General features: G+C 43.3%; 1 protein-coding gene across 2 annotated transcripts in view; it reads left to right on the forward strand.

Annotated features, from left to right (window-relative positions):
- FBRSL1 (fibrosin like 1) overlaps positions 1–15155 on the forward strand; it is a 503248-nt gene that overhangs the window by 227399 nt on the left and 260694 nt on the right. The window contains exon 4 of one of the 2 annotated variants that reach the window (XM_062504442.1): positions 3931–3966. The exons of the other annotated variant lie outside the window; for it this stretch is intronic. Within the exon in view, the coding sequence (XP_062360426.1) occupies positions 3931–3966 (36 nt within the window). The remainder of the gene's footprint in view (positions 1–3930; positions 3967–15155) is intronic. 2 annotated transcript variants of the gene reach the window in all.

Consider the following 15155-nt stretch of genomic DNA (forward strand, 5'->3'; position numbering starts at 1 on the left):
ACATCTGTGGGGGGGTAGTAGAGTCTTTCAGCAGGAAGACTTTGCCTTTGCTGACAGAAAGGTGTATTTTTTTATATCCACTGTAATTAACACAAGAGCTGTCCCAGGGTAAAAATAAGTCACTCTGTGACATAACTGAAATGTCTTGTCTGTGCTGTCTGGTTTTGTTTTTAACCTTGGGCTTAAAAGGAACCAAAAATCTTCAGTTGTAAAAGAGCACATCATCTGCAAAATATTATAAGCCGTTTATCTTTATGCACAAATGCCACCCAGCAGTGCAGCTCCACTTCTGCATCATTAAATGCACAGACCATAGTCATTTTGCCCCTAACTAATAACAGTCTCCCCTAGGAACGCTGGGTATTCCAAAGAGCCCTGGAAGAGGCAAAAGCTGATGCCCAGGCAGAGAGGGCTGCTGCCCTCCCTGAGGCTGTGCTCGGGGTTTCTGTCCAGCTGGATCCAGAGCTCTGGGATTCTGGCTGGCTGCAGGGAGTTGGCTGGGTGGGGGTCACAGTCCTGGCTGTGAATTGTGTGTTTGTCAGCCCTTTTCCTGCTGCCTCGGTTCCTCCAGGCAGGGTTTGAGGGCCAGAGCTGAGCCTTCTTGGGTGCCTGTGTTGAAGCAGTAAGCGCTGGTTTGGGTTTCGGTCTCAGGTGAGCCACAGGTCCCAGGCAGGTGCTGTGCTGGTGGGAGCAGCTCCCACAGCAATGGGCTGGCTGGGTACCACGGGCACCATCGTACCCTGCTGCTTGAGGCCCTTCTGACAAGGAGAAAATTGACCAAAACAGCAAATAGACTCTTTGGAGAGTGAGAGTTTTCTGACAGCCCTCCATGTAAGTGCTCCTGTCCTTGTAGGTAAAAGAGCCTTGGTAAGTTGTTCCAGCTGAAGGCTTGCCCCAGTAATTACTCCTGCCAGACAAGTACTCATTCACTGTGAAAGAAGGTTTCCTCAGCTTTGGGTAGATGCCAAGTTAAACTTCCACTAAGATTTCTTATATTTGCAACCACAATTGATTACTTTTCTCATTATTTGATCTTGATATAGAGACATACAGACTGAGCCATGTTTGTATTAACCCCCAACATCCATCAAAGTTGCATGCAAACTGTTCTGCTCTGGCACTTGTAGCTGGTGTTAGCTGAGTGTTTTTTCAGAATTGCTGCATGTGACAATTGGTATGGATCTGCCTAAAGAGCCACAGTGTTCCTGGTTAACCAAGAAAGCAATAGTGGTTTCTTAGATGTGCAGGTAAATGCATGCAAACAGCCCTGGAGAGTGTGGGGCATGGTTGTGCATAAACCTAATTGTTGGAAAAGATTTTGCAAGTTGACTCCAAAGTATTAACAAGTTACTAATTTTATATATGTAATAAAAGTTCTGAGGGAGGGGGAAAACCCCACCCTTTTTCACTGCTGATTTTCAGGAAATTTGATGTTAGAACTTTTAAGAGAGAAGAGGCTCTTGGATGTGAAAAATACCAGAGTCAATTGCCATTCAGTTTTAATTATGTCTGATGTAACACTTTATCCAACAACTGGTTTTGTTGTTTTCTACTCGGTGGTTTTAAATCAGTGGTGTGCAGATTCCTGGGGTTCTTGGACAGCTTGGGATGCCTGAAAGTTGTCTTAAGAAAAGCAGGTCTGTTGTTGGTGTGCCTGAGTTTGTTGTCCAAGAGTCTCCTCCATCCCAGGAAAACATTTTTGCATGTGCACAAAGCTCAAAGATTGAAAATAACTGTGAGAGTGAAAATGCTCTGAGACTGTTTCCCTAGAGAGAAGCTTCTAATGAAACCTCCTGTTTCTGTTTTTTGGTTATTATTTCCAATTTGTTAGACCTTGTCATTCTTGGTTAAATCTCAGTTGATGGAGGGTTGGAGTGAGAACTTCTACCCTTTTTCCTTTCCTCCTCCCTCCTTTCCAAGCAGGTAATTTGCCTCCTCGTCATTTCTGTGTTTACTTTAGGTGAACTGCCTGATCAAGCTCTCCAAAGTGTCAGAACATATAATTGTGTTCAGCTGTTTGACATACTTATGTAGATAGCAGGATATTCTTAATAACCATTTTCTATACAAGGCTGAATTCCATGAGTGCTTTGGGGTGTAGAGTAGAGAGATAAGTTTGTCACTGGTCTGTAGCTTTATTTCTGGGAACTTTATATTGAGGAGGTTTATATATATATATATATATATATATATATATATATATTTTTTTTTAGTAATGTTTGAAGGCAGTGGCCAAATCTATGTGCAGTATGCAGAAGGTGAGAATTCAAATGCTGTTAATGGTGTTGCTACTGCCTCTGGCTCCCCCATGGAAGCTGTCCTTTCCCAGAAGCACAGAGGTTTCTGGAGCTGTAGCAGGACAGAGTGCAGGTGTAGCATGCCAGGGGACTGACACCTGGTCACACCTTGGCTGCAGATGTGTGTAAGAGCTGGGTCACATATTTCCTTCTGTCTGGCACCCTCATTCTTGGGCCAGCTGGTTAACAGGGAGCCCTCATCCCACACCCACATACTTGTAGGACATTGCTCCTGTCTCTTAGCTTTGGGAGCTTTCCTCCATGGGCACTTGGCTGGAGAATTGCCCGTCTGGTGTCAGAGGCAGGTGCAAAGCAGTGGCACAGAGCCTGTGTGACAGAGCAACAAGACAATTACATCTTCCACTGAGAGCAGGAGTCTGGAAAAGGTTTCTGTGTTTATCTAGGTATCCTCTGATCAAAAGGTTTTCAAGCTGCTAGTACAAAGGGACTGTTATCTTGCTGGTGAAAAATTACAAGTATTTGCAATCAGTTTGCATCAATCTCTTTGGAGTATTGTGCTGTACTGATTTAGTAACGTGATAACTTCTGGCACTGCTGCAAAAAGACAAAATAATCCTCACCATCAGCCTGCAACAATTCGGTATTTTTGGTACCCACTAGAACATCAGTCTTAGAAACAGGACTGCTAAGACTCCCTGGATCTTGTTTAATAAAATCCTGTAGTGAGGGCATCATGATTATAAATCACACTTGGAAATTGGCCTGCAGAGTACTTGCTGGGTTATGTGGTGTCGTGTGTTCCTGGCTCCTTTTTAATTTCCGAAAAGAAGGCATATAGCAGCAGCTGGAGCTAGAGATGGAATTCATTTAACTGCTTCGAGAAAGCCACTGCCAGCAAAAACCCAGAAGCTCAACAGTCTTTGGTCGTAGAGAGGGGAAAGGGATCCAAGTGACTGGAGCTGGTGTAATGAGAAGGAAAAGAACCAAATGATTTGGCAGCATGTGAAAGAGGTAAGGATGTGGTAGAGAAAGGAGCAGGAGGAGCTGAAATGAAGAGCAGGAGTAAACAATGTAATTTAACTTATTCAAAAGGCACAGAATGCTTATTAAAGCTCTGAGAGATGATAAATTGGTGCTTTGCTGCTATTGTTATTTCAGATAGAGTTGTCATATGGTAATGCTGGAGCAATGAAGGCTGGAGGCTCACAGATTCATAGAGGGGAATGGAAAGTGGGATATTTGGTTACATGATTGAGAGTTGGAGTCGATGAGGGAGAATGTGCAGCCCTGATTCTGGAGAGCATCCTTACATGTGCGTGCTGTTCCCAGGAAGGTGCCGTCATGTCCTGAAGAGGGATGGCTCAAAGTGTGTGTCCTGCTGCTGTGAAGACGTGTCCCACGCTGAGAGCTTTTACCTTGGTCAGGAGGAGCTGTCAAAGCCCTGCTCTGGCTAATGAAACCCTGTCTGAAATAGCCCCAGAGCCTTCACCTGCTAGTGCTCTCTGGCTGTTACTCCTGTGGCAGCACAAACAGTACCAGGAGATCCTTTGAGGTTGTGGAGTTTTCCCCTAAGGAATATTGGGCTGGGGGAGGGAATCGCAAAATGATTCTTATCTTACATTACACAGAATCTCTTGCATTACTTACTGTGGCATATTGTTTCCTCCCACAGAGTTCTGCTCAATCGCTTTCAGGAAGAGGCTACTCCGTAAGTCATTTTACAGCTAATTCTTTCACTTCTGTTGATGTTGATTGCAGAGGTTTACACTACCTATTGCACAGCCACTGACATGGAAGAAAGGCAGAACAGAAACAGGGTGAGAGCACAGGGCTGTTGTGTACCTGGCAGGGGACAGCCCTGACATGTGAGAGTGCATTAAGAGCCTGGGGGCTTCTTAATTTAATATTATACTTATAGGGAGGGGGTTTTTGTCTGTTCATAGTGTGTTTCAGCTAGATAGTGGCCTCTGGAGAATTACAAGACCTGAGTGGGGAGAGTTTTCAAGCAGGAAGGAGATGCTTCCCTCCTCTCCTCCCCCCCCCGCCCCCCATACAGGTTTTTATTTGTGTGTTAAATACACAATTACTCCCATTTTACAAGGAATTGCGACCCTCACCATTATGAACAACAAGGAAGTCAATATTCTCTTATTTACAAGCTCTGAGTTACAAAACAAGCTTGTTTGTTTTCAGGGGAGGGTTTTGCTGATGTTTCCCTTCACAGGAGTTCCACAATGTTTGAGGGTGGTGTTACAGGGTCAGGACACATCTGCCTGTGTATGCAACGTACCACACGTGTTTAATTGTCCATTTCTGTTCATATGAACCTTATCTATATGTGCAATAATGATAATTCTACATGTAGAGATGGATTGATTTGTTTTGGGTACATTTTCTGCTCAGCTGTCCAAAAATGCAGGCACAGACATCACTGAGTCGAGTAATGCAGAAATAGGAGAGGGTGTGAGAGGCTTAGCAAAGTCAACATGAAAATTCCTGGAATCACATTATATCTGACTCTCAAAACAAATGTATGGTGGGGAGATGTGATACCCTGGTTGTTCAGCCAGTAAGTCATGTGGAGTGCAAAGGTTATAGATGAAGGTTTATGCAAATCTGAACGTGAATGTCTCAGTCCAGCAAACAATTCCTGCCTACACTGCTTGACAGTAATTGCTGTTTTCACAAACTCTGCCATGATGAAGTTTTGCCTTCTAGGTGAATGGTCCCATACTGTTTCCTACCAAGAGCTAAAGCTGCTCATTCTCTATAGGACCAGAACAAGGGTGGATTTTGTGTACTTCAGGAAGTTGATGTGGAGGCCCAGAACACATTTCTTTTTACAATAATCACCAGAATTATTTACTTTCAGTAATTTATGTTGTAAGTTTAGGGTGATGGAGCTTGCTGAGCTTCTACCCGGTGCACAAAGAGAAAAAATTGCCAGGCAGTGCAGAATTTATGGTCTGATTTCATAGCAACACTGTCCCATGCTATCATGTGTATTATGAGAAATTCATAATACGAGATTAGGTACATTTTCATCATAAATCCATTACAGAATAATGTATGACTTAAAAAATCTCACTGTTTTAATGAAAGAAATGTAACACATTTTTAGACAGTAGTTATATGTCTACTAAGTGTCCTCCTGTCTAAATATTGCCAGTATCCCAGGTGAGTATCATTGCTTAATTCACTGAAGGATGAGGAATGTTTGCTCTAGGACCCATTAAGTGCTGCTTTCCATTCACTTGGGGATTCAGATTCACCTAAGCTTCTAAAGGCAGATGCTTTATCTTCTATTTGTCTGTAAAATGCCATGCATGCCCATGGCACCACATAAATAATAATGAATCATCTTCACAGATTTTATGACTGAGGGCCTGGTTTGGGAACTAAACAGTTTCCCAGTGGCTATAACATAGGTTGCAAAATTGTAATGGAAAAAGGCCAAAGAATTCTTCTCAGAGTCTCAAGGCAAATAAATCATAGGACTGTTTTCTTCCATTGCTGGCTATTCAGAAATTTACTTTTGTTTCTCAGAGAAGTGATTTTGAGAAAATTACTAGCTCCTTCTCTGTGCATGTATGGGGACAAGGTTCTCTTGTTTTGCCGACGCGTAACTTCTCAAGGGAGGTAAGAGCTTTCTGCATGCCAGGGCAGTATTTAGAGATCATGAGTAGCGTGAACTGGCATTGCATTTCTTCATGGATTGTCATTTTCCCTGTTAAACTGCCTTCTGCCCCACCATGTGCCAGCTCCTGAGGCTGACCGTTTCCCCCAAGACTCCACTGCTGTTCTAAATTGATTTAGCAAAAGCCGGGGACTGCCACTGCCAGACCTCATTGGCCCAAACTCCCATGGGAAGGTGATTCTTGCAGGTGGCACAGAGATGTTCAAACCACCAGATCCAGACAACTGGCCCCACACCAGGAGTTGTCCATAACATCTATAAGAGTTTTCCTTTTCTCACGAAAGCAGCTGTCTGTGAAACATGAAGTCACTGTTTTGGCTCTGCCCCTGTTCCCATCGGACGGGTTGTTTCCCAGACATGGTGAAAGCAGTGGTAGCAGGAGGCATGGTGGAGACACCGCTGTGCTGGGTGTTCCTCCTGATGGCTGTGCTGATGGCTTGTGTTGTGGAAGACTTGTGGAATGATGATCTGTATCGTTACTCAGTGAAGTTCTTGTACTGGGTTCCATCAGCAGCTGTTTAAATACCACAAACTATTTTGTGCATGCTCAGTTTTAATTACCTCGTTCTGAATCCACACTCTTCACCATTCACTTGCGTCAGCTGTCCTTGCAGAGATGTTTGCTTTCAGAAACATTTGTAGAAAATGCACGCTTTAAGGAAATGAGCATTTGCAAAGAGAGAACTTAAAACTTACAGTAGGAATCTTGCATGAAAAAAATTTCAGTCCAAGGTTTGGCTCATCCAGCTGAGCCATCAAGGTCTGTCCAGGCAGTCAGAGCAGGCTCATTGGTGAAAAACCTCAGCAAATGCCTCGTCCAGACTCCAGTGCAGACTCTGGAGCTAGAGGCAGGAAGAAAATGAGATGCAAGTGTCTAAATAACTAACTCCTGAGGGTTGGATATTCCAGCAATTTCCTTGACTTCAGGCTTCCCATGGAACATTAGGTGCCTAAATAAGGAGCGTGGTTGAAATAGCTGTGAAATTTTGGTCTCATTGAAGTTGCCACATAACCTCTGGTAAACTCTAGCTGCACCTAGATTTAATTTGAGTCTCAAAACCAGCAGTAACAGTGACCTGGCACATAGTTGCGGAGTTTCCTGTACATACCATGGACAAAATCTCTTATAATAACACTTTTTCCCAAAATGAAGTTTCAAATGGTGTTTACTTTTACTTGGATAGGACAAGACCTTTCTATGTTGGTACTGCTGCTGCAAGCTCCTTCTCTCATCAGTAGCATGTGTTTCATATCCTTATCTCATTTAATGTATACTTCCGCTGTGCTGAGAAATAGAACACGAGTTTGTTTATGGAGGTTAATATCTCATTCCCTCTATGACTTGATGGTTACATTTGTGTGATAAACTACTCCAGCCATTTGTCACATTTCCTGCATGCACAAATGAGATTAGTGATCTTAGTCAGAGGTTCGTCCGTCCTCTGAGCAGACAAAACAGATTCTCTTTTTGCTAACGAGATGAGAGGCCTGTGTACCTGAAAATGCAGTGATTTTGTTAAAAAGTGTACAGAGAATCAGAAATTAGAGTTAGAATTTGTTGAGGTTTCTATATATCACTCATATATATGGAGTGGATGTTTGTCAAGTTTTTTTTTCTGGTAGTTAACTTAGAATGAAGCATAGTTATAAAGTAGTTACAAAGAATATAAGATCAGTACATACAGTTTGTTATTAATGGCTAAAAAGTTGCAGTTCTTTATAAGTTTTGAGCACACTGTAGAGACAAACCCAAGCTGCAGCTGAACTGAACTCAGTTTTGTAGAGAGAATGGAAAAGAATAGAGCTGGGGAATATGTGGTAGCTTAAAAAAATAAACAAAAAACCTCTTCCAATAAATTATGTAGTTTATTTATAGAGCATCTGTGCAGCTGTTCGTCTTCTGAAATGGAAGGGGCTAAAATATGGGAGTGAATAAAAGAATAAACTTGAAAGCATATGGCAAATGGGTAACCAGTGAGCCAACCTGTCTGAGCGTGCCTTGGAATGAAAGTACAGGAGGATGAGATGTCTTTGTTTGGTTTTATTTGTTCTTGAAAATTTTTTTGTGCTTTTTTTTTTTAAATAAAAACAGTAACATACACTTGGCTACAGCAGCAGCTGATTTTTATTCTGAGCTTCTGTAAAATATCAAAGTCTTTGTAGCCCAGTCAAATCCCTGGCAGCTGATCAAATTCTGTTGATTTTACATCTTCCTTGTTGAGCGCCGGAAACCAGTGTCTCAGATAACTCAGACTGGAGCTCAGGGATAGAGAGAAATGTGCAGAACACCATAAGGCTTGCAGAGACTCTTGGGTCATCCAGAGTCACTCAGTGCTATCTGCAACCTTCATTCCTCCTGCTTGGTGGCAGAGCCTGAGATCAGTAATCTCCTCCCTTGGGTGAAGTTGAACCTGAGGTGACTCAGGTGAGTGCTGGGTAGGCTTTGAGCACCCTGACCCCACTCTGCCCCTTCCTGGCTGTTCCTCCCAAAGGTTCTTGTTCTTTTTGGAACTGGCTTTCCAGCCAGTTTGGATCTTTGCTGGCAAAAATCTTTACAGCCATCCAGGACTGCTCTCCTGTGCTGTGTGCTCAGTGTTGCTGTACAGTGGGGCTGTTGCCCAACCACCCTGCTCCTGTCAGATCTCTTGGGCTAGTGCCCATGAGTGCAGTTGCTGGGGGACAGCCAGTCCTGAGCTGCATTCCCCTGGCTGGCAGCACAGAGTGCCCAGTTCAGTGACCTCAGTGGGAGAGAGGACAGGTACAAATGGCTGCAAAGTGCTGGGAAATCATTGGCGGAGGAACTGTTGACTCTGCAGGTTTATATCCCCTGTAAAGCTCTTTTCTTGGCCTCTCAATTTTGTGCCAGCATAGTGCAGTTCTGTGAAAGTCTGAAGCAGATGGTGTCTACCAAGAGACTGTTCTCAGGACAGAAATCCTTGGTGTGAGCATGGGCAGGTTCATGGCTTTGGTGTACTGGTTATAGGGTCTCACTGAAGATCACACCAGCAGCATTCTCCAGTCCACTCTGTGCTTCAAGCTCTTGTGCTGTTAGGTTGGAACCAAATTATCACTTGGAAAAGTACCTTCAACAGCATCTTTTCTGTGCAGACCTTGAGTCAGTAGCATTTCCCACATGGATCCCAGGGATGACTGTATACCTTGCTGTCTTTGAGATGGCTGTGGAGAACCTGATGTCCTGAGAAGAATAAATTTCTACATAAAGATAGAAGAATTATTGCAATGAAGTATACCATACTTCCGTTTGGGAATTCCTGAGTGTGCTTCCTTCATGGTGTGCAGGCATGCTTGGTGACCAGAGGCACATTGGAATTGTGACAAACAGGGTTTTTCCACCTGCTGCTCTGTCACACACTAATGAAAAATCTCTTCTGTAGGTGGATAACATTTCTTGGCTGGGCTGGAAAATTCATTGTATTTCAGGACCTCTAATAAATTAGCATTTTTCTGTGCCAAAAATCAATATTGGAAACAGGGCTCTTGTTATGAATCTAAAACTCCTTGAGCTGGAGCCAAAGGTAAATGATAAAATGGAATTTAATATGTATTTCCTACAATAGTGTGCCTGTGGGCTGGCAATGTGAGCAAGACTATCTGGACAAGATTTACGAATAAAGGAGTAATAATTCCAAAATAAGTATCAATCTCCTTTTGCCATGATGCCAAGCATAAAAGAGGGACTCTAACTGTCTTTTTCTTCTGGACAAGAATAAGAATGGCAGATAGGTCCCCTTCAGGTGGAATAATACTCTGTCTTCTTTGAAGACAGAGAAAAGAAAAAGGGACTGTAAAAAAGTGATGTGGCCTGCAAGTGCAATGACAGCACAAAGGATTTAAAAAGATAGACAAATAATAATATGGAATAGCAGTGTAAAGTATTTTGAATGGAGTTTTGCCTGTAAGATACCAGGAGTTTTGGAGAGCCACAAATAAAATGGTGGCTGTCAGTCCAAAGCATTTAACTTCTGCTGGTTTTCTTTTCCCATGTTCCTAAATAGCCTCACTTCACAAAAACTGTCTCCATGCTTGAATTCACCTGGACAGGCTGAGTTCACTGAATAAATAAAGAGTTTGTTTGCTCTTAGTGCTGTGTGGGATGGAGCCAGGTTGCTGTAAGCCATCTGAGGAGCTGGCCCCTTGGCTCCAGGGATTGTCCCATAAGCCATGAGCTCAAATTGAGCTGAGTAATTAGTACACATATTATTCCAGATCCGTGGGAGCTCTTTTGAGGGTTTTTGAAATGTCCCATGAAAAGCTTAAGCAGAAGTACAAACATAAATAAACTACATACTTCAGCTTTACAAATATTGAAGTCCATGAACTTCCTTACAACACATTTTCCTTTAGAAGTTCCCGTTTCTGAAGGTCTGTTTCTTCTTAGATGACCTCTGCTTTTAATTAGGATGAAAAGTCTCATGGATTTTCACTCATCTCCACAGCCATAAGCAAGCACAAAGGGCCCTCTCTGGCTGAGCTTCCCCCTGCCTGAGCAGTGGCCTTGGCAGAGGGCTGCCTCGGAGGCTCAGCAGTGGTGCCCCTTTGTCCCTGTGGCCAGAGCGGGACGGGATGATCCCGATTTCCATAAACCCCCCAGCTGCAGGGAGGCACAGCCAGCTGACACCGTGAGCCCCTCGAGGGATGGGACGTATGACTTGTGTGTGATTTTTGCCCGTGTTTTTAATCTCCCTGCCTGCCCTCGGCTCGGGGCACTGGAGGGGGAGCAGACCTCTAATCTGACTAGAAAGACGCTATTGTTAAATAGACACATCCCCCGAAATTCCCAGTGCTCCTTGGCTTTTGGGCTGGGATAACCTCGCTGTCACTGGCCTTGCATGCTAGAATGAAAAGTTGTCCTAAATCCATCTTGAATTCACCAGCCTGGAAAGGATTACATCCTGCTGAAGAGGAAAGGCAAAGGATTTTGAGAATATCTGGTCTTTATTTCTGGACTTTTTTGATTAAGACTGTCCTGAAGCAGTTGTGTCATATACGTGCTGTAGCTTTCTTTGTGTAGCAGGGCAGGGTATTTGCTTGTCTGTCTCAGCTGTTTCCACATTGTTATTTGCTCTCATGACTCTTTCCTTAGAATCCATTGCCTTGTTTTAACTCTCTTTCCTTTCCCTTTACCAAAGCCAGCAAAAAGATGATTAAAGCAGACAGCTGATTAGAATCAGGGCCCCTTACCTAACTACCACATTGAGCAAGGGTTAAGTATGGGGTCTCTTGGGGGATTTGCTTTAGAATTTTGTTTAATTCTCTGATAGTCTTGTGAAGTGAGAATGGGCAATGGGTGGTTTATAATTCTGGAGAGGGTTAAAGTAGTTCATTTCTGAGGGCTGCCTATGCACTGGTGCTCACTGTGCTGGGTGCTGTGGTAGGTTCCTCAGAGGAAACTCGCAGGAGTGTGTGGAAAAGGGGTTCACACTCTCTTATCTCATGTTTCACTGTGCCTTGCAGAAACTGCACCCAAAACTGCGGCATGTAAAGGGAAGAGCAGAGGAAATAACAGCGCAGAATGCAGTTGTAGAAATAGAAGATGAACATGTTTTGTTGGCCTTGATAGTTGGTGAACAAGAGAGATCAAGGAGAAGGGATCGATTGCATCAACTTTGTGGGTGTTATTGGCATTAGAGAACACTGCTGTCATCTTGAAGCATCATAAATATTTAATTGTGCAGCTCGGTGGAATACCCTGATTGTTTATCAGTCCCAAAATTGTTTTCCCTATGTTAAACTGTATTGAAGTAAAATAGTCTAGAGAGGGTAAGTTCTTTGGGTGATGGTAAAACTAATCACTGCACATCCAGAGTGTAGGGAAGGATTCCTGTAGGTTTTCATCACTTGTATTTCTTCCTTGTCACCTTTTTTTTTTATTTTTTTTTTAATTGGAATTTGTTATTATAGGCAAGAAAGATCTTCAGTTTCTTTCCTGTCCTAACAAAAATGCAACTTCAATTTAGCAAAACAACAGATGCAGCCCTAAGTCAGCTCTCACACCAAAGAAAGCTTTTGATAACATGCTGAAGGTGTGGAGGCTCTGCTGTGAAAGCTGCAAATGGGTGGAAATCTGCTGTAAGCTGAGGTTTCTCTCCATGCTTCGTGTTTCAGCCCGGAGGTGATTGAGCTGGCTGCTAAAATGTGAATATACTGGGCCATGTGGTTCCTCTGCAGTGGGAAGGCAGTTCTCCATTCCCTAGGGGGTGAGAGAGCAGAGGGGCTCTGTGCTGGTGTCCCTGTGCAGGTGGCTCAGGCAGGAGCCTGGGCTTCTGGGCTGCCTCTCCAGGAACTGCTCAGCTCCTGCTGTAACAGTAGAAGACTTGCTGAAGAGCAACTTTCTTATCTGCAGTGCTTGCATTGCTGGAAGAGGAGCATTGAGATGGAAACCCTGGTCAGCCATGTGAGATGTTTTCACTTCCTGCTGTCTCAGCATTTCAGCATCACAGCTCCTTGTGGTCAACACCAGCCCCAGTCACCATGACCTGCTGGTCACATTTTAGAAAGGTGTTTTTTCTCCTTTTATAGCAAATATATAAATTAAACTCTAAGAGACTATCTATATGATGCAAAAGGACCAACATGCAGTTCTAGAAAGCCAGGGAATGCAGGGCAAGGGCAGAAATGTCAATGAATCCATTGTAACTTGTGTATGAGATAGGAATCACACTGGGATGAGAGGTCTTTGCAATACTATTTGGCAAGTGGTAAGGCCAAATACCCTCTGCTTGTTCCCTGTCTCTTTGTTTTGTTAAATACCTTTAGGGAGGCAATGGTGTAATTCTGAAATTTAAGCACTACTTTATCCAAAAGTTGTTTAAAAACCCTTCTATCAATGATACTTAGTTTCATGGAGAAATTTTTAAGTTCCAGTTAGGAATACCTTGTGTTTCAGCATCATTTTTAGGTGATTGTAGCTGTTCTCTCTTTCCTCAGCTTGTCACAGGTCAGAAACTCAAAGGCATTGAGGTTGAGTAAAATAATTGTTCATCACTCTGAGCTCTGCTTTGTTTTTGTGGGAATTGTCTGATTCTGTAGCACCTTCAGTTTCATTACTTGTTATAAAGTTTGGTTTACTAACCTGCTCTAGGAGCAGATACAACCACCAAAAGCTGCTTTTTAATTAGTCCTGTGGTCCATCCGGTGTGGATGTGCTGACGTTCTGGCTCTACAATGTACTTCCAATGAAAGGGAACAGTCTGCCATAGAGTCTTGTGACCTTGAGGTCAGTTTTGTGCTCGAGATTGCTTTTGATTATGGAGTTGGTATGTGTTTGAAAACTATAATAAAAAAATCCAGCAAGCACTAGTGGTCCTTACACAGTGCTCCTCAGTTACACGCTCAAGCAGTATCACATCTAGATTTTAATGGAATTAACGGCTTTATTTATAGATACTTTCCAGATGCTGTGCTTCTGGTTGTGGCTATTTAGAGGTTTGCAACCAGAATGATGGAAAATTGGCATACAGTTACATCACTGTGGACATGGCTGCAGTGGTTTCTACAGGAATGTAGCCTGATTCATACCTTTACTGTCTGTATTTCATCTCTGTCCTATATGATGGATAAAACTTCGTGTGCCTGAACACTTACAGCCTAGATCTGTGGTATCATGAGGAATTTTCTTGTCTTGATTAATTCACCACATGTGTTCACCAGAAAGCGTCAGGACACTGGCAGTTTTTGGGAAGATGTTAGATGTAGCTGCTGGGCATTTGCAAACCTCAGTTCAGTTTTTTTAGACTGGTACTTTATCTGTAAACAATAAGAAATTTTGGAGTTGATTAAGAAGCGATCATGTGGTTCTTGGGTTTTCTGGACACAGGGTTGAAATGGTTCATGCTGCCCTTGAAATCAGCTAATCAAAGCAGGACAATTTTTGGACATCCTGTAGCAATTAGAGTGCTGTGGATGAGGGATGGTACAGACTGTGTAGTGTGTGCTTTGAACTCGTGCAGCAGCATTCTCAGACCTGTTGGTAATCACCAAAGGAAAAAATTGCTGCATTTGAGATGGGTAAAGCATATACATGTTTTACTGGATTGATGAAATTCTGCCATCACCTGCAGGGCAGCAGCAGCACTGAACAGCTGAGAAGCTAAACTTAGTGGGATACTTGTAATGAACCAAAGATTCAAAATTTGATCTCAAAAATCACTTGCATGAAAGGCTTTCTCTGCAAGCATTCCTCATAGCAAAATACAAGCCGGTGTTGACACAAGCATGGTTATAAGGCTTGTGAACAAAGTTAGATCAAACCAGTTCACAGAACCCATTTTCCCCATGTATTCCTGTCTCTTCCAAAGCTGCTTAATAGCATCTAGTAGCATCCTGGTCTAAGAGAAAATGAGCTCTAGTCACAAAGATTAGGATGTCACAGTGGAGATGCCCGAGGCCACAGAGCACTGTGTAACTGGCAGGCATCGAGCTGTAATGGGTGCAGGATGCTCACAGACTTTGCCTAAGCATCTTGCCTTTCCCCTAAAGACTCCTTCTCTGAGGAGCCCTAATTCAGTTCGTTTCTAGAGAGCCGGGGAAGAGGGCAGGAGAGAATAATAAATGGTGCCTTGAAAACAAAAGGCAGCAGTAGACACCTCACGAAGACCCAAAGAGCCTGTTTAACTGCAGCCAGTTTCCTGCTGAAGATTCATTTCGAAGAGATTGCGAGAGCACTCGAACAGGAAGCTGCAGCTTCACCAAACGGTTTCAGTATCAGTGTGTTATCTGTGGTCATTCCCCTCCGCAGCTTGCGGCTGGCTTCTGGTTAGCAGAGACAGACACTTTGAGCTGAGCTGGCATCAGTTCCCACCTACTTAATCAGTTAAGTTGTGAGCCCTGTGGTTAGCTCGAATCCCCTGGTTGTCTTGTGGATTGCCAGTGACAGGAAGGGGGAGATGCATTGAGTGGTTCCGGCAGGAATAGCTTGGTTATCTGATGGTCACCCCAGAGACTGATAAAATTATGTCAGCTTTTTTTCTGAGAAAACATCAAAAAAGCAGAAATTGTTGTCTCTAACCACCTGAAGAGTTTACAACGTCAAGGGAAATTTTGCTTATCTTGAAAGCCTCAAAACTGTTAACCCGCCTTCACCACTGCAGACCACAGCACTGGTGGTGCACAGAGTGAAGTACAGACCATCGTGTGCAAAGCTGTGAATTCTTACTGAGGAAACATTATCATTCAGATGT

This window comes from Cinclus cinclus, chromosome 17 (genome assembly GCF_963662255.1).
Source record: "Cinclus cinclus chromosome 17, bCinCin1.1, whole genome shotgun sequence".
NCBI classification, from domain to species: domain Eukaryota; kingdom Metazoa; phylum Chordata; class Aves; order Passeriformes; family Cinclidae; genus Cinclus; species Cinclus cinclus.